Raw genomic sequence first — 23,341 nt, forward strand, 5'->3', positions numbered from 1 at the left:
AACATTTACCTCAAGGTGAGTGTAGGTTTGAAATATGGAACTGTTTCTTGTCTGTCTTAAGAAATACTTGCGTGGTCAGCTCTCTGGAATGCAAGGGCTGTGGAGTGCTTTGTCCTCCCTGCTCCAGCTCTCAGTTTAACAGCTTATCCTCTGTTCTTTTTTTCCTACGCCTGGCATTTCTGCAGAGGTGGTTTAGTTACGATACTCTGAAAAGCTTTAGTTCTCTAGAATATTTGAGCAACAGCTGCAGTTGAACTTTATCTCTACTGAACGTATGAAAACACAAAAACCAAACTGCAGAGCAGACCAGCTTTTTAATGTTTGTGAGAATAAGACCTTTTATGGGGTACTGATTTGGTAAAGAAAAGCATGGAAAAGACAGATTACAACTGCCTATTATATTTAGCAGTCTGTAGACATTGAGGTTTTCCAGGTAACCACTTGGAACATCTTTCTAGCTGGGTGGATGAGCGATCCTCAGGGTATGTGTTTACACTTTTGTGTACGTCCAAGCAGCTGTCTGTGTAAGTAAAATGGTTTTGAAGGAGTGAGAAAGCAGATGAATGTCAACTTGCTGATGCAGATCTTCGTAGGCTAACTGTATAGCTAGTTTCCTTTTTGGGTGTCCCTCCCTGTTACCACATCAGGGTACTTAAAGATGATAAGGTTATTAAGCAACAAATACTTAGGGGGAGGTTAGAGTCAGCGGAAGTTTCTGACTCTGAAAGTGAGCTGACTTTGATCATACCTCTGAATGGCATATGGTGCATGTTACTGTAGTCACTTTCTCAACAGAACAAGAGAGATCTAGAAAAAGTTCTTTATTTTTGAAACATTTCACTGCCTAATTCTTCTCATTCTCTCTCTTATGTGCAGACGCTGTGCTATAGAAAATGCACTATTACCGATATTCTAATGCAGAAGTCAGCTGTTGGTACAAATACCTGCTCTTCAGCTACAACATTGTCTTCTGGGTGAGTACAAAATGTAGAGACTGAAATAGCTTAGTCATACCTCAGTTTTATTAACTTCCTTCTTCTGTTCAAGAGGCTGAAATATTTACCTGAAAGGAAACTGGTGTATGGTATGTCCTGGGTGTTTTGGAATTGAGAAAGCCTGTCCTATGTATTTTTTCCCTTCATTGCTTTTTCCTCCTATCTTACCTTGTGAGTGAAGATAAAGGAGAGAAGCAGATAAAAAAGATAAAATGGTGTTGGATTTTTTTGTTTGTTTGTGTGTGGGTTTTGGGTTTTTTTGGGGTCTGTGGTTTTTTTGTGTTTGTTTGATTTTTTTGTTTGTTTTTATTTTTATTTTTTTTAGGAGAAAGGAAATATTTACTTAAAGGATTTGTCAAAAGAAAATAGTATAGTCTCTACTGTTGCTGACAAGGCCTCTGTCTTTTGAATGGTTGGGGCTATTAAACACTGGTTGTGTTTTGGCAAAGGTTAAAGCTACCTTACTTAAGTGGTACATCGAGCTGCTTCCCTGTTAAGAGGAGTCTATTATAATATCTCCTTTCAGATCATCTTTGATCTCTGTGTTTGGGTGGTGTAGCTTAAATACACTATGCAGAAGAGAAGAAAGGAACTGCCCCAGAGATGTGTCAACTTGCTGGCATTGCAACATAGTCAAGATTTTAAATGTCCTGCTCTGTGGGCAGCAAAATTGTCTGATACACTCTTGAAATACTTAGCTAGGGACTAGCCTGCCTATAATGCTTGTTTAGAATTGTGAATGTGAAAAGGGTGAAAAAACAAGTGTGTGGTTTTAGATGCCTATGATGAGCAAGATCACTGAAGCACCTGACTACCTTTAAAAGGCGGCTGTTATTCAAAGGTTAGTGTTGCATTAGAAATAGTTAACATGTCTGTGAAGGAAAGATAAGGATGCGGTTCAGATAAACTTGATGATTCTTTTCAGAACTTGCAGGTCAAATGTTAAGAGTTTGCACCTGAAGTCATGGAAACTGCAGGCATGGAAGAGCATGGGTAGTCATGGAGAAATGTACATCTGGTGATTTGCCTGGTGCTGGCATCTTAGATTAATGTTCTGATTCAGAGTTGAAGTATTGCTTAGTATGTGTAGCCTTTTCTAAAGATGCTCAGATTTTTTTCAAAGCTGAAAGGATCAGATAGAATGAAAGTATGGTATGTGGTTGAAGGAACTTGTTAAAGTTAAGAGTCAAAACTGATCCTGATCCTGACTTGTCTGAGATCAGTAGACATGCTAGAGAAGACTCTATTTATTCTATTAGTTTACTCTGATTCCTTAAATCATGTCAACTTTAAGTAATACAAAGTTCAAGATATACTGAAGTACTACCCAAATCTGTATTTAACTTCAGTAAAAAATGAGATTTAGTGTCTGAACATAAATTACAGACTTCAGAGTCTTGTTTGTACTTGCAAGCAATGACTTCGTATTTGCTTGATTTACCCACATAAACTTCTGGTAAACTAGGTTGGTGATTCTGCACATTTTGTCTGCTTTGGCAGTATTTAAGGTAGAAAATAAGGTTTTTTTGAAAGCTGCATGTATTACGGACAAAAATCTGAATTAATTTAGAATCACAGAAAAGACTAGGTTTGTTCTAGATGGAAGGCCAGGTTGGATGAAGCTTTGAGCAGCTGGTCTAGTAGGTGTCCATGCCCATGGCAAGGGAGTTGGAACTAGGTGATGTTTAAGGTTCATTTCAACTCAAACCATTTTGTGATTCTGTGAATTTCTGGACATCATCTTGACCAATTTTCTATTGAAAGTAGGACATGTAAGGTAGGAAATAACTGCTCAAAGAAATAGCTGCTGGGAGTTTTGTGAGCTGCTAACTCATTATTTTTCTGCTGTCCTTAGCCTAATAAAAATGCTAGAAGGCCAGGTAATACGGGGACAGCTGTGTTTGGTATGGTGGTTGAAAACCACAGAACTTTTTGTTACTTCACCACCTCTTGTTTACTGGTGCAGTGTCTTGACATGGTATTGTAGCATTAAGCCACAGGAGCATTTATCCTTGTGTGGGTAACAGAGCAGGAAAGATGTGTGTTGTTTGAGTAGAAACTTTTTTCCAGGAAGGGTTAATTTGCCACAGTGTTGCCATAGTGCAGATGTTTGTTAGTGATGACTTTTTCCTACTAGCAATTGAGGATTCCCATCATGGCCTTGTTTCAAAAAGTCTATGCTCAAAGGCTACCAGCTCTGTAGTTACTTTTCTTCTGTATAGTACAACTCCTATGTAACTGTAGTGAAGTGAGGTGCAGTGAGAAGTAGTATTAATCAAGTTGCTCTGGTTTTCAGAGAAATCACTTTGGGTAGATGTTCTTCAGCAGGTAGTGTGGGGTATGTGAGAAATTGATAGGCTGTTCTATTCATGAATGTATTAGAACTGTTTTGGACCTCTGCTTTCTTTCTAGTGAGAGTCTTGTGAATTGGGGTCTATTACTAGTTTTCATGAGTAAACAACCTCTGAAAACCTGGGTGTTTTTTTTTTTTTCTTTTTCTTTTCTGGAAAGCATTTGCCTCTGCTTTTTCACAGGAATTAATTTTGTCTCTTATTTTATTTTCACTCCCTGCTGAGTCATTATATTTTACTTTTTTCAAACTTATTTTTTACTATATTCTCTTGAAATTAATGATGACGATCCACAGACTTCCTTTTTTTTTCTGTTCCATAAAGAATCATTTTTAAACAGATGCAGAAAAATTGAGGATAATTTGCAATATAGCTTGTGCATTTCAGTTGATCTGTTGGCTGGAGGAATTGCTTTTCTGAACAGGTACTATTTGTCTTGGTACCTTGCTCAATAAATGGTCTGAGGCTTTGTTGTGGTTTAAACCCAGCCAGCACCTAAGTACCATGCAGCTGCTGGCTCACCTCCCATTCTCCTTCCTCCACTAAAATATCACTGTGTTATCAGCATTATTGTCAGGCTAAAGCCAAAACACAACACTGTACCAGCTACTAGGAAGAAAATTAACCCTACCCCAGCCAAAACCAGAACAGGCTTCTGAGAAGTTATCAGGCTGACCTAGTAAACTGTGTGCAGCTACAGCTTTTTTGGTAAGAGGTCGGTACCTTCAGTTGTAGAACAAGCTATGTAAATGTTGGGTGGGAGCGTAGATGCTCCTGTAGGCAATGCACGAATCATTGAGCTGAAGAAGTAATTCAGGAGCCTATGGCATCCTGCTAGCTGGGATGACTAGTGTGATCATCTCTTTAGTTGGAAAAATCCATCATGTGTAGAACAAAGTAAATTTTCTGTGTGCCTTAAGAACTGGAGGACTACAAAGACAGAAGGGAAATGTAACCATGACTCGAAAAAAGCAGCATTTAAGGGGGGAATGTTGGTCTTGAGTCACTTTTCTTGGCTTGCAAGACAGGTACCTGTGGGAGCTTGTTTTGTAAGTGTTAGTGAGTGTGGCTATTATATAGTGGGTATGAGGGATAGTGTTTAGATAGGTGTGCAGACAGCCTCTTGCCCATTTAAGCTGTTACGGGAGATACGATGGTAGCTCACCTTTGTCTCAACTCATGACACAGTTTAGTCACGAACTAGGTAATTTGCATGTAAATAAAATTGCAGTTGTTCATCTGTCATGCTTGCTAAAGATGCATGTTGACTTCCCCATTGTAGCTCTAAAGATAGTGACTATAAATTTTAAAGTTGAAGTGCATGCTTTACAGAATATTTTTAGTGGGTGATTGGTTACTTCAGTTTGTATCATTTTTCAAATACAGTTCACATGGACTGGGATTGCACAAAATATTGAAATAGGAGGACAAATATGACTTCTAATAATATCAAGCTCACAGTTTAATCAGCCTTTAGAAATCTGTAAATATATCTTTTTTTTTTTAAGTGTTTTTTTTTTTCCACACGGGCAACTTGGCAACAGAAGGTTCAGTTCTGATGGCTTTGAGTTAGTTGTATACAACTGGCTTGCAAAATCACTTTTCTGTTCTTTGTGCTTGGCTTTCCCTTTTAAGAAAGGCAATGGAGGTCATAGGAAGGCTCTTATCTTCCTAGGCATGATTTTAATGTGGGATTGCTTTATTCTCATCTTGCCTTTTAAGCATGCTAATAAGATTTAAATTCTCCAAGTACACTTGTTTTAATGAGTAGTGATGAGGCAATATTGCAACCATTAAGACAGCCCTGCAGGGAGTGCTCAGAAGTTTAAGTGAAATTATTACAGCAAGACTGGACCTCCTTTTGAGTTTTTAAAGCTTCCCCCCTCCCCGAATAGCTTCATTTGTCATTATGAAATTAAAAGGCCACAGTAATAAAAGGTGAAGAGCTTGGTTCTAGCACCTTTCTGTTCCAAGTAATTTTGCAATTGAGTGAGTCCTGTGAAAGGCCCAGTGGAGGGGAGAAGGCAGGGGTGGACAACTGACCCCAGAGGGAGTGCAGGGATGCCCTGTCTTGGGGTGCAGCTCTGCTCTTAGGCCTTCCAGCTTGGGAATTCTTGGGAAGGCCTAGGGTATAAATGGCAGTGCTTCAATCATCTGCCTCTGGTGATTGCTGATTTCTCTCCAGTTGAAGAATTTTTTTGGGTAGTCCAAGAATGACACCTTGGCCAGGATATGGCTATTTCAGTGAAGCATTGCACGTGTGCTCTGTGAAAGCCTTTTAGGTTGCGTATGAGCTCACCATCTCTCAGGTGAATTGAAAGGAGAGCAGCTTTTAGCTGCTGTCATCTTGATACATCTTCTGATGCTGTGTATGTTTGCGTAGCTCTTAAGGGGTTTTGGAGGGGAAAAAAAATCTTTTTCACTCATGCTATAGAAGCTGTGGCATTTTTGCTCTGAACATGAAGGGCAAAAATTCTTTTAAGTCTGGAAAAGAATACCAAGTTCATTTCTGAAAAGTAAGAGAAGACCCAGGCTAGCATAAGATTTTCTTGGCTTTTGCAGTGTATGTTGTTTTTCAGGAACATCTGAAACAGCAAGGCTGTGCAGGAAGAGGAAAGAATCTACCACCAGGTGGTTTCCTGATCCTGCGAAGAAAAGTCTGGGAAGAGACAAGGGTAGGAAGGAAGGAAGGCTGTAGGCTGCCGATTGCTCCAGCATGGGTGGAGCTACAGTGTAAAATAGGATTGTCCAGGGGGTGGACCAAGTGCTCTCTGTAAGAGTAACATTTTGTGCTTACAAAAATTGCGTGCAATGGGAATGCATTCCCATTGCTTCTAATAAGACCACGGGGCAGGCTGTCACAAAATCAGTTTGTGTGCAAGGGTTGTCTTGCAAGAACTATGTTTAGCTGCAGTCTAGATTTGAGAAACGGATCTGTTTTCTCAGTTAGTAGGGTGATTCTTAATAGCATAGTCAAAGGAATTCAGTGTGATTTGGAACAGATAATGCTTAAGCGGTCTTTGTACATGGTGTCTGTGAGTTGGTGCCAGTATTGTACATCTCCTGAGCAGAGGCTACAGCTCGATGTAATACTGTTAATAATGTGGATTCTTCAGTTCTAAAGCAGGAAATGACCAAATGCTGCTTAGTTTCCTGTTCAAAGGGGTATAGTTGAGCTGCTTTGTGTATGTTTCAATCTAATCTTTTATGCAGTATGTGATTTAAATGACTCCATGGCACAGAAGTGAATTGGGTAGTCCAGTTTGTTCTTGCTCATGTCATCCAGATTCTGGTGAAAGGCAAATTCCAAAATGCTTCTCTTGAAATATATCTGGCTCGCTCACTTTCACCCTGGGAACACTTGTGGCATTGCTTCTTCTCAGCTGCCTGTTCTCCCATTCATGTGGCCAGTTAGTTCAGTGAGCTGACTGATGAAGGTAAAAACTTTTCTTTCGGTTCAGGCTGGATCAGTTCCCTTGTCTGCCTCATGGCAGTTACTGGAATATGTCTCTGCAAGAGTGGTAAAGAGAGGGTATTTTCCTAGTCCTAATTCTCTGTAGAACTCTCTATTGGGCATGCTCAATCACACTAACTTCTGAGGTAGTTTTATCACCATTGTGTGTTTTATGATAGTTTCCAATTAGATACTTTACAGTATCATGCAGTTGGCATTTCAAGCAAAGAAATCTCATTCACTTAAATAACTACCATCTTCCTTGCAAATTGGTTGTCTTGGTAATTGTGCCTGTAAAGCTGATAGCTTTGTTTCTTCTACAAGTACATCATACTTCACCGTTTTTTTTGCTGAAGAAACCTAATGTATGTGGTTTGGCGGCTTCTAGTGAGAATTATGAATCACTTAGGTGAATTAAGTTATAGATTTATCCATTTTGATTTTATAAGACTAAGTTGATTTTTCTGCTGATAAACTGCTTTACTTAAAAGTAGTATGCATAGGTGCCCATGGAAATAACTTCTCAAAAATAGTGCAGCTTTGTGAAACTGAACATTTAATAAAACATGAGTTTGTGTTCAGAGGTGAGCATGAAGCATGCTAGTGAAAATCTACTTAATCTAAATTACTACTAAACTAATTACAGTTTAGGACAGTAATTATAATGAAGGCAACCAGTCTGAAGAGGACACCTTATTTCTATATTCGATAGAACATTATTAGTGTTACACTAACATTAGTTTGTATACAGAGTGTGGAAGTCTTCTCAGTTTTTCCCCTCATTTCTTAAGAAAAAGTTCCCAAAGATCCAGCTGTGTCTACTGTGTAATTTACCTTGATTACTGCAAATTATGCCAGCTGTCTTCACCTGTCTCTCAGTATTTCTGGAGCATTTGGAATGAGAAAGAGTGAAGGATGCATTGATTGCATTCACTGTATAACTTAATGACATACAAGTTTTGAGTATAGATTTTTTTTATTATTATTATTTTTATTTTTTTACTATGGCCTCTTCATCTGAAAAGCACTGGGTTAAGATTTGGGGGTAATCTGGGTCAAAAGTCTGTTTATATACACGAGTTTTTTTAATAATATTTTTAAAAGTTGTGCTTTGATCCAAATCATGTTTTTAGCTTATTTAGAGTCTGACATGAGCAGTTACTATGCTGTTGCTTGTTAAGCAGTATCTGGAAATTTGACTTTTATTTAGCACTGCTTTGCTACATTGTAACTCTTTGCATCTGTTAGTAGTGGATTTGATTGGTTAATGTGTGTGATTAAGCCCTAAAATATGGCATATAGTACTTTATGCACAGATGGAAGTGTCTAAGATCATTTGAGTAATTTTTACTGAATGACATGAATGGCACAGCCCTTTTAGGCTTCCCCCCCCCCCCCCCCCCCCCTTCCCCCAGCAGTGTAAATCCAGAACAACTTAATTCTCCCTGATTGCAGTTTAGGGTCAGTAGGCAATGAACCCAGCAGTACTTAAAATCTACACGTAGTTTCTTGTGTGACTGTGAGACAGTTGCTTTTGCTGTGGGGAATTGCCTGTGATGCTTATTTAGTTCATGGGAGAGAGGAAAGGGTCCCCTTTTCAAGGCATTTTTTCAGTTGTTGGGATTTACTTGTCAATGTGTGAGTGGGGTGGGGCAAGCAACCTCAGCCCTTTACATAGCATCATTTAGGTTGGAAAAGACCTGTAAGTCCAACCGGTTAACCTAACACTGCCAATTCCACCACTAAGCCATGTCCCTAAGTGCCATATCTGCATGTCTTTTAAATACCCCTAGGGACGGTGACTCTACCACTTCCCTGGGCAGACTGTTCCAATACTTGACAACTCTTCTGGTGAAGAAATTTTTCCTAATACTCAATCTAAACCTCCCCTGGAACAACTTGAGGCTGTTTGCTCTCATCCTATAGTTTGTTACTTGAGAAAAGACACCACTCACTTCCTTGTCCATTCTCCTTTCAGGTGGTTGTAGAGAGCAGTAAGGTTGGCCCTCAGCCTCTTTTTCTCCAGACTAAACAAAGCCTAGTTCCTTCAGCTGTTCCTCATAAAACTTATTCTCTAGACCCTTCACCAGCTTTGTTGTTCTTTGGACACATTTCAGCACCTCAATGTCTTTTAAGGTTACATGGACATAGTGATATGGTATGTTACTTGCTATATTGTATACCTGCAAGTGGTAGCTGTAATTACATCGTTACTGTGTCTTGGGCTGGGACAAAGTGACCCTCTTAAAACAATAAGGAACACATTCATGGCACAACCACATCTTGGTTGTGTTTGAAGGATCAAAGGAGAACATCCAGGATTGGTGGCACCAAAAGAATGAGTTATTTGACAGCTTGGTGAAATGACTATTCAACTACCTAACTTGTCAAAACAACTAACTTTTAAGGTGTCCTAAAGTGAACTTCCTTCATTATAATATTAAAAATCACAGCCATAGGTCAAAAAGACCCTGACCCAGGTGACGACTCTTCCCCTGAGCATGTGTGGTAGCTAGAGAGGACAACACAACAAATATTAATTATATGTAAATTACAACCAATCATCGTAACACGGAGTGTACTGCCTTGTAACATTTGTGTATCAATATAATGACGAAAGCTGGCATCGGAGTGCTTGGTTTGCAGAACAGTCCACCCAGCACCCAGGCCTGAATAAACAATCTCTCTCCTGAGCTCGTGGAATTGGTTTACTATATACAGGGCACAAATCTGCTTTTCAGAAAACAATAGCAGAGTAGAACGACATTTTAAATAATGAGGGGGAGCTGCCTTCGGTTTGCAGAGAGGTCATTTTAGTTTGAGTATTGAAATGGTTCTGATTATTGAAATGTCTGAGAGTGGAGAAAGGAAATAAAAGACTAGAACAAGGATCTCATGCTTCATTTGGATGAATATAATTCATAAATATTTATTATACAAACACTTGGTGTAGGGTTTGCACATTGTCAGTTAGATTTGTTGCTTATTAAAAGTAAGTGGATGGACTGTTATTTCAGCCTAATTCAAAAGGACTTTAAACAAACCATATCTAATTAGAGAAGAGGCTAATATAATGAGCCTTGATAAGTTTAGAGAAGTCGAGCATGGCTACTGCCTGGGGGTGGCACTGTAAAATGACTAGGGAATAACCTCAAAATGCATTAAATATTCTGAAATCTTCTGTTCAGGCAAAAGGTTTAGAGCAAGTCACTGAGACAGGGATAATTCCTCCTTGTATGCTACTGTGTGAAACTGTTTAGTCCTGTGTGTTTCTTGAGTAATCATGAGTAATCAAATTGAAATACTTTTTAAAAGTACTTCATATAATGCAAGAATCCTATGGAATAAATTACTGTTGTCTGAGATTACAGGCAATATTTGTTTTACTTTTAACAACAGTGCTAGTGCCTAAGTGTTTTGAGAATGTGTTGATTAGTATATCTAATTATTTATTTTCTCTTTGTTTTAGCTAGCCGGGGTGGCCTTCCTTGCAGCTGGTCTGTGGGCATGGAGTGAAAAGGTAAGGGTAGAAATGACTGGTCTTACTTTGTTTGGTGGCTGCCCTCTCCTACCCCTGCTGCAGTAAAACTTCTTCCGCAGGAAGCAGCAAAGGTTAAATGTAACATCTGAGCTCAGGACCATGTTTGAATGATCTAAACTACGTTTAGTTGGAGTTTCATTATTGATCGGGTGTTAAGCTGCAGCCCTTGATGTTTAGACCTTTTTTGTAAACTCTTAAGAGCAGGATGCTTGGGAGAATTTAATTTCTGTGATTAGTCCTCGCAAACTGGTTCTCTTTTGAAAGCATGCTTTTTAAAATACGGTTCTCTACCCACCTCTTTTTGTTACAAACAAGTAGCATTTGGGAGAAATGTAAAAGATACCTCATTTTGATTAAAAAAAACCCCAACTGACCAAAAAATAAACAAAAAAACCAAACCCACAACCACCACCCCAAAAAAACAAAAAAAAAAATACAAAACCCCAAACCAAACACCCCAACAAAAAAAACGAACACAAAAATGCATCTTTGGGACTATCATTCTGAAGTATTCCAGTCTTCAGGCCAATCTGCTGTCTTCCACTTGGAATTTCCCATGGAGTTGCTTAAGTTACTGTGTCTCTGTGTAGAGGATCAAACCTGGGGAACATGATCTAACTGAATAAGGCTCTTGTATTTGTCAGAGGTTTCTTCTAGTGAACAGCTTCCTCAGAGGAAGTCTGCGTGAGCACGTACCTACAGAGATGTCCTATTACAAGAGATGGTATAGGTATGGAAATGAATGTTTCAATCCCTTGTTATGAATGCAAAAGCATGGTTTTAATGTGACTGTAAGCAGTAGGAAAAAGTGACAATTACTAGCAGATTTACTGATCTACATCTTAATTAGCAGTGGAAGGCAGGTGCCCTCACTGTTGTACTGCTGGGTAGGAAGAGTTTAATTACCATCGTGGTGTAACATTTCCTTAATCAGAGTGCTTATAGACAGCAGCTACCCACATACAACAGAGAGGCTCTGGGATTCCACATACAGAAAGGTTCTAGGATTCTTCCGCTTTTCGGGAGTGAAAGAGTTTTATGGTGATATTAATGCTGAGGTATGTATTCTCCTCTCCCTACTCCCTATGTGTGTGCAGGCATTCTCACAACTAAGTGATGTCGCTGATACATAGTAAGCAGCATGTCTCCACTCAAATGCATTTACCTTAGTCTGTTGTTACAAAAGGATTTTATTTCCAGTTCTTTATGGGGAGTGTTAATCTTGTCTTGAATTTGTATTCTCTCAAGTTCAGATATTATCTTCTGTTCTGTAAAGAAGCACATAGGGTATGTATGGTTGGAAATTACTAGTGCACAGCTACTTCTATTTGCCAAATAGACTTTGTAGTACAGTGAAGTTGCTAAATGGCAAGGACAGACTCTTTCTGTCTTTATTGCTTAAATTTTGCCTGAGCTATTTCTGTTCTCTGTTCTAACTTGCAAATAAGTGCTTCAGAGCTTTTCCTGTGGTTTTGAACTTCTGAATGGCTTGTGAAATCTGTACATTATTCTTCATATCTGTTGTTCTTTGTGATGTGGACAGTCTTTCATACTAGTTGCCATTCTTCAGCCCTAGTGTCTGTATGGATCTGTTTGTTTACAGATAAACATCATGGTGAACAATAGATAGGAAGTAAGAGAAAAACATTCCAGAAGCTATGCTGTAGCAGTAAACCGAAAGATAAAGTACATGCGGTGGAAAAGTTTTGAACACCCTATCTCTTAATGCAACATGAAGTACATTGGGTCCCTTTAACTTCCCTGTTTTTTCTTTTTGCATGAGGACTGTGTTATAATGAGTTATTATAATGTTATAATGTTGTGACAATCAACATCCAGTTTACAGAACTTCAGCTGTAAGAAATCAGCTCTGTCACTGTCAAATGTATTTTATGGTTTCCATACTAATGTTATCTCAAAACAGTAACTGGTTTGGCATCTGTTAATGAGCTGTATTAGAGATGCTTTATTTAAAAACAACCCACTTTTGCCCTCTGTTGCCAACACACTTCAGTTGAGATGGTGGCATAATGCTTACGAATATTTAAAAAGAGGAAAACAAGCATGTGAGGTTGAACTCTTTAATTCACTGTTCCAAGAGTCTGAAAGGAAGACTTAAAGGCTGAGTTTTATTCTTGGATTTTTTGACAGTGACTTCAGGTATCAGTCTTCCTTCCTGTATACCTGTAGGAAATTGAAGTGCTGTTTTAAGGGGCAGTCTGGGCCTCAAAGAGCTTTTACCGTCCTGCAGATGGCACAGGCAGAAGCATCCTTACAGAGCTGAGTGCCGTGGAATGAGATAGTCCCCTGAATTAATTCTCTTGTTTACTTCCTTCAGGATTTTTCATTTAGCATCTTTAGTTGGGCAAAAAGCACCCCACAACCTTCTTTGCAAAAGAGAATGTTGTAAACATCAAACATGAACATGAAGAAACTGTTGTGAACCAGCAGCATCTGAGGGGGAATAATAAAGCCCAGTTCCTGCCAACTGTTCTTCATAACATGTTTTGACCAGAGGAAGTTTTCTTCCCAAAAATGTTGCTTGAGCAAGTGAGATTGTCTGAAAAAAGCTTGTGTTTGGGTTGGAAAGGAGATGGCTGGAAATAGTTGTAAAAGTTTCAATATACTGGTCACAGTGTTTGGTTTCATAGTGTATGGGTTCTACAAAGACAGTTTAGCTGATCTTGGCATGTCTTCCTTGATTTTTGGGTTCTGAGGCAAGGTTTGATTAGGTAGGACTCTCACAATTAACCCGCTAGACCAAGTTTGATAGTTATCTGTCGATAGCTGTCTTACGGTTTGTAAGAATGGAAATGTGTCATTGGTGACACTAACTGGAAAAGTCTTTGCTTCCCAAGGCTTTCTGAATGTTGTGATACCTATAAGCTGTCCCCAATTTTTAATAGGCCATTTCAACTGTTAGTCACCAGCTATTGCAAGGCAATTCTAAATTCTACAGTTCAATTTTTATTTATTTATTCATTTTCATCCCTTCAACCAGTTTTGGTAAAAACAACTTCATTGTCTTGCTGTTGCCAAATCAACAGCTCTAACAAGATCTGTTATGGAACATATTCTGAAGGAAGATGAATTCCTGTGTATCACTGTAGCACTGTTAACCAGTGTCTTTTCATCAGCTGATGAAGTTTCTCCATGTACACATTCTAATGCTGTATTTTGAAGACATTATTTTTGTTAAGTAATCATTTAAATATAAAGTGACACAGGTTTATCCAACGTATTCTCTTAGAATGTATATTCTTTGAACTTGTGCTATTCAGGTATTTATGCTAGGTAAGAATTTGCATTCCCTTGACGGAATTCAACTGCTGATATGAATTACTTTGAGTCTCGCTGATATCTTTCTCTTATGCTGAACAAAATCAGCTTTGGAATATACTTTATTAAAGAAAAGATAGTAAACATGTAATGATGAGATATTGTCCTGTGTGTTTTGTAATTTCTCCGTTTGAAAGGGAAAATATTTCCTTATTAAAATGTTCTGTGTTTTGCTGATGAGTATATGACGGAAATTGCAAGGCTGCCTGGATGTGCTTACAGACTTTTCTCTTGAAAAACTTATGCGTATTTGATGGAATTTTAATGGTAGCTGGTGTATAAATTTAATTTCTTTAAAACCTAATCTAGATATAAGGGCTTCACTGTGTTAGCATTACATTTACATAGATTTAAAAATTCTGTCTTAAGATCTATGCAGACAGGCTTAATAGGTGAGATTTTCATCAAGGTAAGTGGTGTGTCTGGACAGTTAAGGAAGAAAATATTAGCTGCTTTTGGTGTAAGAATTTTATCTGGGGTGAAATGGGAATATTTGGGCTTTACTCTATATTTTGCCAGATTTTGGAGGAACATTCCTAAGACTATTGAGCACTAGAAGGGACACAATTAAAATGTTGAGATGAAAAGAATCTTCAAGCTTCCCTTGAAAACCAAAACAAGATTTTGCTCCCATCCTTTAAAATGTCACCCATCACCTGTTCTGTAGTTAATGTCTCTCCCTGTCTGCCACCAAACATAAGAACTGGAAAAAATTTTTTCATTTTTCTTAAAGACTTCATAATGCGCTTCTGATTTATGTATTTCAGGTTAATATAAAGCATTACTTTTGCCTTGAAACTATATGAATATGCAGTGATATCAAGCTTTTGGCCCCATCTTGTGGAAACTTGTTTGGCAAATAGACCTAGAAGAATGTAATCTGAGACTGCACTGGTTTTACTTATTAAAAGAATTAATAGCTATAACTTTGCTTTAATACTTCCTTTGCTATGGTAAAGAAAATTGGTATTGTTAGTAACCATTTTACAGCAAGAAGTTTCCATAAGAATCCTTGTTGGCAACCTCAGGGGTTTGCAACTAATTCATTTGGAGTCATGTGGAAATCATGGATATCCAGAAGGAATGCTTAATAAATTACATGCTTAAAGTGGTCACCTTTTTCTGCTACCCTGTTTTTCTCTTTCAGGGTGTATTGTCTGATCTGACAAAGGTAACCGGTCTTCATGGTCTGGACCCAGTGTTGCTTGTGTTAGTGGTCGGAATAGTGATGTTTACTTTGGGATTTGCTGGTTGTGTAGGAGCCCTGAGAGAAAACATCTGCCTTCTGAAGTTTGTAAGTAACACCTTTATATGAGTGGATTATGTGTGCGAAAGTAGGGAATGAGGGGTGAAGAACTAGTAGCAAAACCAAGTAATTAATTTTTAGAACTTAGTTTGTTACAGTGTATCACAATGTTTGTTACAACTTACTCCCCTAACAAGCCTGTGAGTAATGGTATGAAAGCAGCATAGGTTCAAACCTATATATATTTTTCCCTTTCTGGAAGATGTTTCTTCCTTTTTTCATTTATTCTGCTATACAGTGGTGATGTTGAAGTATTGTATACCAGAATCTAACATTGTGTATGTAATATCATAAAATGCGATGTTTGGAACATATTCAGTCAGTTAGGAATTGCTGAGAGGAGATGGTGTAGTGGCTTAGGGAGAACAAAATCCCTTAAAAATTTAAAAATTTCTTCTAAATGGGCAAAACTTGGGGCCTTTACATGTCAGATCTCTTAAATGGTTGTTTTTATACTGAGGCTGCTGCTTTGCTTTCGATCTGAAAATGAGCTGGACAAAAGAATTATAAAACTGGAAACAACTCAAGAAGTAACATCAAGACTACTTTGGCCCTGTATTTTGCGGATTCTTTTTAATACTGTCACTGCTGTACATATGACTGTGGTGTTGTGCTCATTTTACTGTCAAGTTCAGGTGACCAAAATAAAAAGATAAGTCTCCCTCTTGGGTGTTTCTTTACATTGTATTTTCATTTTAACAGGCTGTATTCTCATGGTATCTGTAGTGAGTAAGAATTTTAACCTAATTCTCTGTGTCTGTTTCTGGTAAAGTTAGAGTAGGGATGCATTCAAAATGAATGGATATTTTCTAATTTGGGACTTTTATTTTTACAGTTCTGTGGAGCAATTGTGTTTATATTCAAAAAGGTGGCAGTGGCAGTTCTGGCCTTCCTGTTCCAGGACTGGGTGAGGGACAGGGTCAAAGAATTCTTTGAGAATAACATTAAATCCTACCGCGATGATATTGACCTCCAGAACCTCATTGATTCGCTACAGAAAATTGTAAGTTCATATCCTGTCACTATTTTCATGTGTTCTAGGAGAGCATGTAGATTTGGAAGTTTTCTGTTTTGTTACAGTTTTATCATATTCTGTAGTTAATAGTGCCATGTTACAGATGTGCTGGTTTACTCTTTATACATGTCCTGGGTTCAGCTATAGCAGTCATTTTTCTCCTTCTTAGTAGCTGGTGCAGTGCTGTGTTTTTGACTTTCAGCCTGGGAACAACGCTCATAACACCGATGTTTTTAGTTGTTGCTCAGTAATGTTTACTCCTACCAAGGACTTTCTCAGTCTCATGCTCTGCCAGGGAGGAGGGGAAGCCAGGAGGAAGCAGAGACAGGACACCTGACCCAAACTGGCCAAAGGGGTATTCCATACCACAGCACGTCATGCCCAGTATATAAACTGGGGAGAGTTACCAGGAAGGCCCAGATCGCTGCTCAGGTCGGGCTGGGTATCACTTGGTGAGCAGTAGTATCCTCTCCCTTTGTTATTTCCCAGTAGGAAGAAGAGGGGGAGTGATTGAGCGGCTGCAGGCTTCTTAGTTACCGGCTGGGCTTAAACCACAAAAATACATTATGTGCAGGTTTGCTCTTTATGCATTGAAAGCATCAGGGAGGCAAGATATTCTAAGAGACAATGCTGTTCTGTCAATATGGAAGCTATACTAAGCATCCATCTCTCTTTTGACCTTCTTCACTCACTCCCCTGTTCTGATCATTGTTGCACCAGTTTGAGTAAGAAGTGAGGAACAAAAGTGCTATCCTGAAAAAATTGTGCACAGCAATTGTGTAGTACTTGGTTGCCCACTGGGGTTAAATCACAACAGTCTGCTGTGTATTGCCAGCAACTTACCTGTCCTGCTCATTCACTTTTGTGTGCATTGATATGGAAGCATCCTCTGACTAATCTACCTGGTTGGATTTCAGTGCTGTTTTGCTTTAGCTGTTGGTGCTAAGGGCACTTTTTTGTAAGGCAGGGCTCCTCCTGGCCATGACCCACACCAGTAATTTTCTCTGTATTGCCCACTCTGTTGTTGCTCTTTGTTTATCTCATTTCAGGATAGTCACCCAGGCTAATATGCTAAGCTGATTTATAGTTGAGCTCCAATTAAATACTTTTCAATGAAAATAAAAGGCTGAGCTTACTAAGAGGAGTTCTAGCCAGATCAACAAGCTAATAAGCCTGAAAAAGGAAAGACCAGAAGAACCTCTCCTTTGGCATATTATTGATCCATACCTGAAGGTACTGAGGAAGGAAGGATGCAATTTATGGAAACAGATTAGCATGCTTTTGATGGTTGTATGTCTTACTTACAAAAGTGTAGATTTGTCAGGGAGGAGTGACTAGAAAGACAAAAACAAACCTTTTCTGCTTTCTTCATGGTAAATGACCATTCTGTTCAGCTCTCTTTAGCCATATATATACTGTGAAAACTTTACGAAAATAGCATTCTGTTCACATCTGTGTCTGTCACAACTTGATAACTTCTCGATCCATTTACTGACTTCAAGTTTTGGTGGCCTCACAGACAATTAGATTGATACAAGTTTTGTGAAGATGGGTGGTAGGCAGAGGAAAGATTCTAGAGTTATCCCCAGAGAATGGGACTTCATGAAGTACCAGGAAAATCTACGTGATGGTATAACATTTCAAGTACTCAAATTCTAGAGAATGATTTGTGCCCTTGAATATCCAGGCCAGTAAGCTTTAAGGCTTAGCTTAATAAGAAACTAGCTTTCATTAGTTTGAGGAATTGAACACTCCTTGAAATGTTGTGATTTCACCAACCTGCTAATTATGGTAAGTGCATTACATTGTTAAAAAGTATTTCACATAGGTTTCTTGACCTAGAGTTGGCTGACCTTTGAGCTAGTGAGACTTTACCAGTTAATTCATTTGGATATGAAAACCTGCATATTCAAAAGAAAGGAAGTGTGTTCATGAGTGTTTGGATCCACATTTTACAGTAAACGAAGATTTAAGGATGGAGTTGCAAATTTAAAGAAACATTTTTAAATAATTTTTCTGGTTTGGATGACTTGTAAACAACGGGGTACAAAGCCTTTGTTAAATTATTTTGTTGCACTATTTATGGATGGTCACTGATTGCATCTAGCAATTACATCTAAAGTGATAATTTTTATGATTCTGCTTGTCATGCTGACACCTGCATCCAGGAGCAGTATGCCAAATGTATTGCTTTGATTTCATAGAACTACTGTATTGATTACTCATTTTTTACTCTGATGCTGCTATTGATTCTGCACAGCCTTAGAGAAAGTGAAGATGATAAGTATCATTCCAGAGAATGCATTCAGTGGATAAATGGTCTCTAAAATATCCCCAAATGCTAAGAGTTTGTTTATCTGTTACAGAACCATTGTTGTGGTGCCCAAGGTCCAGATGACTGGGACTTTAACATATATTTTAACTGCAGCAGTGAAAGCAAAAGTCGTGAGAAGTGTGGTGTTCCTTTTTCCTGTTGTATACCTGATCCTGCTGTAAGTTGTTTCCTGGGTTTGTATTGGTCTGATGTTGTTGGAGAGTTACGAAGGGAAGCACTTCCTGAATAAAGTGTGATGAATAGGACTTTAAAAAGTCTTCTGAATGATCAAAAACTACTCTTGTGCAGACAAACTCTTTGCATGTTTTTGTTCTATTCTTGATAGAGCCTAAATGTGGCAACCTGTTCTTCCACAGCTTGAGTGGCTGATTCTTATTCCCCCACCCCAATGTGTTGTTTCCATCTAGCTTGTAAGGACCTGAGAGCACTGTCTAAGCAGTGTTTGCCCTAGTTAGAATTAATATTACAGCACCCCTCTGCCAGGCAAGCAGGAGTGTATATCAGCAACTAATACAGTGTTTAAGCACAGTCTCGGTTTAAAGCACTTGAGTAAATTCTCTGGTTTTGGCAAGATTTAGGTGAGATCTGTTTACGAAACTTCAGTAATCTAACCTTTTGAGTGGAAGCCAGAACGTGGAGGTAGGACTAACATATAATCCTTGACAGTATTAGTAGGAATAGTCACAGCTCAAAGTCAGTCCGGAAGTCCTTATGCGGAATAGATAGCCCTTGGCAGGTTATGCTGAGGCTTTTGATTGTCTTGGAAATCAGCCAAGGAAAGAATTTGTCAGGGAAATATTCCATGTTCAGATTTCCTGGTAATTATTTTCTACTTTAATTTGGATCGGTACTATTCCACTGCTGTATTTAAGGAGATGTAAGTATAGTTAAATCTTCGTAAGATGATATTTACTCCTAATATTTCAATACAACTCACTATGCATTGTGTAAATTATGCTATAATTGTGTAATACATAAGTTTTCAAAAGCTTCATATAGAGAGAACAAAAAGTCTTAAATGGAATCTCTTTGCATCTTTGGACATAAATTGGGTTGCGTGGGGTTGTGATTGTGTGGGAAGATGTTTATGGTCTTCCTACTTGGGATCTGCAGCTGGAATATTTTGTCTTCACGACTAGGTATATCTTGGAGCTGGATTATATGTGAGACTGGACTGTTATCTGGGGGGGCTCAAGTAGCTTGCAGCTGTTACTTATTTTAACTGATTGGGATAGCAAGTTGTATACCACTTGAAATGATGGAATTGTAAGGCATGTTTCTTCACTGCAGGTTTAAATGCATCAGCCTGGTACCTTTATTGTTACCTCAGTGTTTAGGTGTTATGTGAAATACCTAAATGAAACTGATCTTGGAAATGCAGGTGTCTTATCAGTATTCTGTCAGTACAGTTGCTATGCTTCATATTAAAAAGTCATTGCTAGTTGAAAGCCAAGTGATAGAAGCAGCTAGAATTCCTCATGAAGGATGTTTTCCTGCGAGTATACACTACTGCTTTGTCATTACTTTTCTTGTATTCTGCTAGTGCTTTGCTTGTTTTTAGTAAAAATACTTCTTAAAATGTTTGGCTCTGACAGTCATGATTTGTTTGTCTGCGAAATCTAAAAAAATCTTTCCGTGAACAGAAGTGAGTAGAATTCAGTTGATTTATTTTAAATCTCTCTTGCTTTGCAGCAAAAAGTTGTGAATACACAGTGTGGCTATGATATCAGAAAGAAGGTAAGGTGCTGGGGTCTTGCTGTCTGTCATATTCTGTGCTTGCATAAGCAAAATTATAAAAATGGTGAAATTGCTGATAGATATGTCAGCTTAAAATTCTGGGAACTAATCAGCTGTGCCACATACTACAAGTAAACCTCTACTGTGGGAGGGCGGAGAAAACAAGTGGTGGAATGGGTAAAGGGAAAGGTGTGTTTCAAAAAGGGGTAGGACTTGCATTTCAAATGCACATTTCAATTATTTGTTATAACAGTCTAACTCTGAATTCTATTATCTGCTAATTGGAAAGTATTCTAATAAATGGATTTGCAGAAAGATACTAACATCAGTGTCTGACATTTCCCTGATTTAATCTGGGCATATATGTATTTCTGAAGTCTGGTTAAAAACATTGCTGCGTAAGTGACAAATTGTGCAGCTATGTCCTGTGATTGTTCTTATAATAAACTTGAGCAGAGAACTGATATTCTTCCTCTCTACATTCAGAGCAAAAGTCAATGGGATGATCAGATTTTTGTCAAAGGATGTATTCTTGCCCTTGAGGCTTGGTTACCCCGAAATATCTACATTGTTGCAGGTGTCTTCATAGCTATCTCGCTGCTCCAGGTTAGTTGCTTTTATTATACTACTTTGAAAAAACTTTTGAGTTTCCAGATACAGACCTACTGAAGGGAAAAGTGGTTATGGGCAGGTAGAGTTAATAGTTCAACACAGGATTTTTTTTTGGTAGGTATGAGAATAATACGGCAAAAAAATAATTATAGGAATGGGGACTTAGAGTGAAAATATCTGATATCAACTAATCGTTGAAATTACATTCCTCAAAGCAATGAAGGTCACTGTAGAAATACAGTGCAATTATAATACATAAAGTATATGATGATTGTATATTGTTAGCATATTGTTATATTAATATATAATTATTACATAATGTGACACAATATTTCTTAAGTTTCAATATGCTGTGAAGCAGGGGAGATCTGGTCATCTGCTCCAGTAGATCTTCTATCACAAATGTGAAATGACAGAAATACAGTTCTGCCCATGCTAAAACTACTTCTCAGCTGGCTGTGAGTGATGTGTAGCATACTGATCAAAAAAAATTGAAAACTGGAGAGCAGGGAAACTGGTGAACAGGAGGCAAGTGTGATATTAGTAGAACCAGATGAAGAAGTTGCTGTGGCTTCTTTCAGTACTTTGTTGGTGCTTGGTACATCAAAGAAAGAACAAAAATTCTCAGCAAAACACATCAGGTTACCTCTTTCAAGGTGGATCCTGCTTTCATTGAGGCAGCTGTGTACACTTACCTAAATTTCTTTGATATTTCAGTGGGAAATAACAAACTTGTTGGTCTACTACAGAATGTATTTTCCGTTAGACCGAAAATGGAGTTTAGTGCTGGCAAAATACCTTTTCTTGACCATGGCAATGCTGCCCTCTGTTGCTAAATTTTTAGTATTTTATAACCATCTAATGATATGCTTCCATGGCTTTGAGAGATGCTGTTGTGAGAACACCACCTTTAGTTAGGAAGATGTTCAAGATACAAATTGTAATCTTTTGGCAGTGTATTGACTGGCAATAACTTCTTGTTATTCTTTTTCACGACCTGAGTCTCTGGGAAACCACTTTCACAGTCGCTTGTCTTTTCAGGTTGAGTCTTTCTTGTGCATTAAACTATTTCATGGTGGGACTGAGAATTAGATATAACCTGACTACTTCTAAAACAATTTTTCGGCTTTTCCAAAGCTTCACTCCAGTCTGTAGTTTTTTAAGGCTATTTCAGGAAATGTGCAGAGTTATGAATTTATCTTAAATGTGTAAAGGAAGATTTCCCTGAGAACTTGAGTGAATGTTGAAACTTCATATTTTAATGTCTCGGAATAGTCTGGGACATCAAACTTGGCTAAGTGGATTTCTTCCAGCTCTGGGGCATCTAGAAGCTTCTTATTATGAATGCTCCTGAAGTGTTACGTGAAAGCATCTTTTTCTCATAAGTTTTATTTCCTGCAAGATTCTGCTGCCTTTATTACTTTTTAGTAATAACCATGCTTTGACGGATGTTCCTAGCTATGAAATGATATCTGAACCTGCAAACAAACATCTTGCAGACTGGTATATTACAAGTGTTTCATCTCACAAATGGTTTTTTGTTGTTGTTTCTGTTTGTTTGTTTGTGTTTTAGATTTTTGGGATTTTCCTAGCCAGGACGTTGATATCTGACATTGAAGCTGTAAAGGCAGGTAATGCCTTCTGAATATAAAAGCAAAAAAAGTGTATTTTATGGTTACTGGTTGGACACCAAGGAGGAAGAAACGCACAGGCCATGAAATACTCCTGTTAAAAGCCTTGTGTGGATTTTACCCAGCTCATGCTTTTTGTTAGAAGCTGGTACAAAAACAAGATCTCTGAACACACCTGTCTACCCTTTTTTCTAACAAGTCAACTCAGTGCATCAGCATTGATCTCTGAGGAAGAAATGGAATTTTCCAGGATACTTGCGGAACAGTTTTTAAGGATTGTAGCAACGAGTCATGAAACTGCTGTGAACTCTTTCCTTGAAGGATTACTGTGAAGATTGTTCTGTTTTCTCTCCCAACTGTCATCAGTCTCAAAATGTAATCTTTTTGGAAGGCGTGCTGATTTCTTCAGAGTCTTGAAATCATTTTGGTGTCTACAGCAGACTCATGCAGTCATTTTTGGCAAGATACCCAGCAACCATATTGTAATGGTATTGGAAGTTGGAAAAAAAAAAAGTCATACATTGTCTGGTTCTTTAACTGATTTTCAGTTGTACAGAAGTAAGGATATTTCTGTTTGACTGGTAATTGTGTAGATGTGTTGGGAGCAGGAACTTGGGCTCAGCATCAGAGTTTGAGTAACACATGCTATTTTGAAAATGCAAGCCCCTTTTTCAAGAGGGGAAGAAATCTTACTATCTGTAGCATTAGATGTTAGAAATCTCCATTTCAGGCAAGGGGGTATGAATTCTTGATGCTGTTTCCTGTCTAAAAAAATTGTAAATGTTCTTTATTTATAGAGGAAAAAGCTCCTTAAAAATCCTTATCTTTTTATTGATTGGTAATATCATTTAGAAGTTCTGTCTGCAGAAATTTAAAAATGCAGCTTGCTTCAGAGGTAGCAAGCATGCTATGCTAGCTGTTCATGGGGTTTTGCCTTTTCCTTCGTTTTCTCTTACAACTGCTATATTGATCTTCACACGTACTAACTGCTAATATCAGGACTGATGGAAGCATTTCAACTCAGC

At 38.2% G+C, this 23,341-nt stretch overlaps 1 protein-coding gene across 1 annotated transcript; it reads left to right on the forward strand.

Annotated features, from left to right (window-relative positions):
- Positions 1–875: 875 nt before the first annotated feature.
- On the forward strand, positions 876–22,330 carry TSPAN14 (tetraspanin 14). The gene is made up of 8 exons (XM_010016587.1): positions 876–974; positions 10,270–10,320; positions 14,828–14,974; positions 15,822–15,989; positions 18,368–18,493; positions 20,029–20,073; positions 20,560–20,679; positions 22,259–22,330. The coding sequence occupies exons 1-8, from the start codon at positions 894–896 to the stop codon at positions 22,328–22,330; spliced, it is 810 nt and encodes a 269-aa protein (XP_010014889.1). The 5' UTR covers positions 876–893.
- The last annotated feature ends 1,011 nt before the right edge of the window (positions 22,331–23,341 follow it).

This window comes from Nestor notabilis, unplaced genomic scaffold (assembly GCF_000696875.1).
Source record: "Nestor notabilis isolate BGI_N333 unplaced genomic scaffold, ASM69687v1 scaffold22466, whole genome shotgun sequence".
In the NCBI taxonomy this organism is placed as follows: Eukaryota; Metazoa; Chordata; class Aves; order Psittaciformes; family Psittacidae; genus Nestor; species Nestor notabilis.

What these genes read in the sequence shown, in the direction of transcription:
- TSPAN14 (XM_010016587.1), top strand. Translation starts at nt 894, where the DNA reads ATGCACTATTACCGATATTCTAATGCAGAAGTCAGCTGTTGGTACAAA. An exon ending in GCTACAACATTGTCTTCTGG is followed by an intron (nt 975 to 10,269) that starts GTGAGTACAAAA and finishes TCTTTGTTTTAG; the next exon opens with CTAGCCGGGGTGGCCTTCCT. An exon ending in GTTGTATACCTGATCCTGCT is followed by an intron (nt 18,494 to 20,028) that starts GTAAGTTGTTTC and finishes CTTGCTTTGCAG; the next exon opens with CAAAAAGTTGTGAATACACA.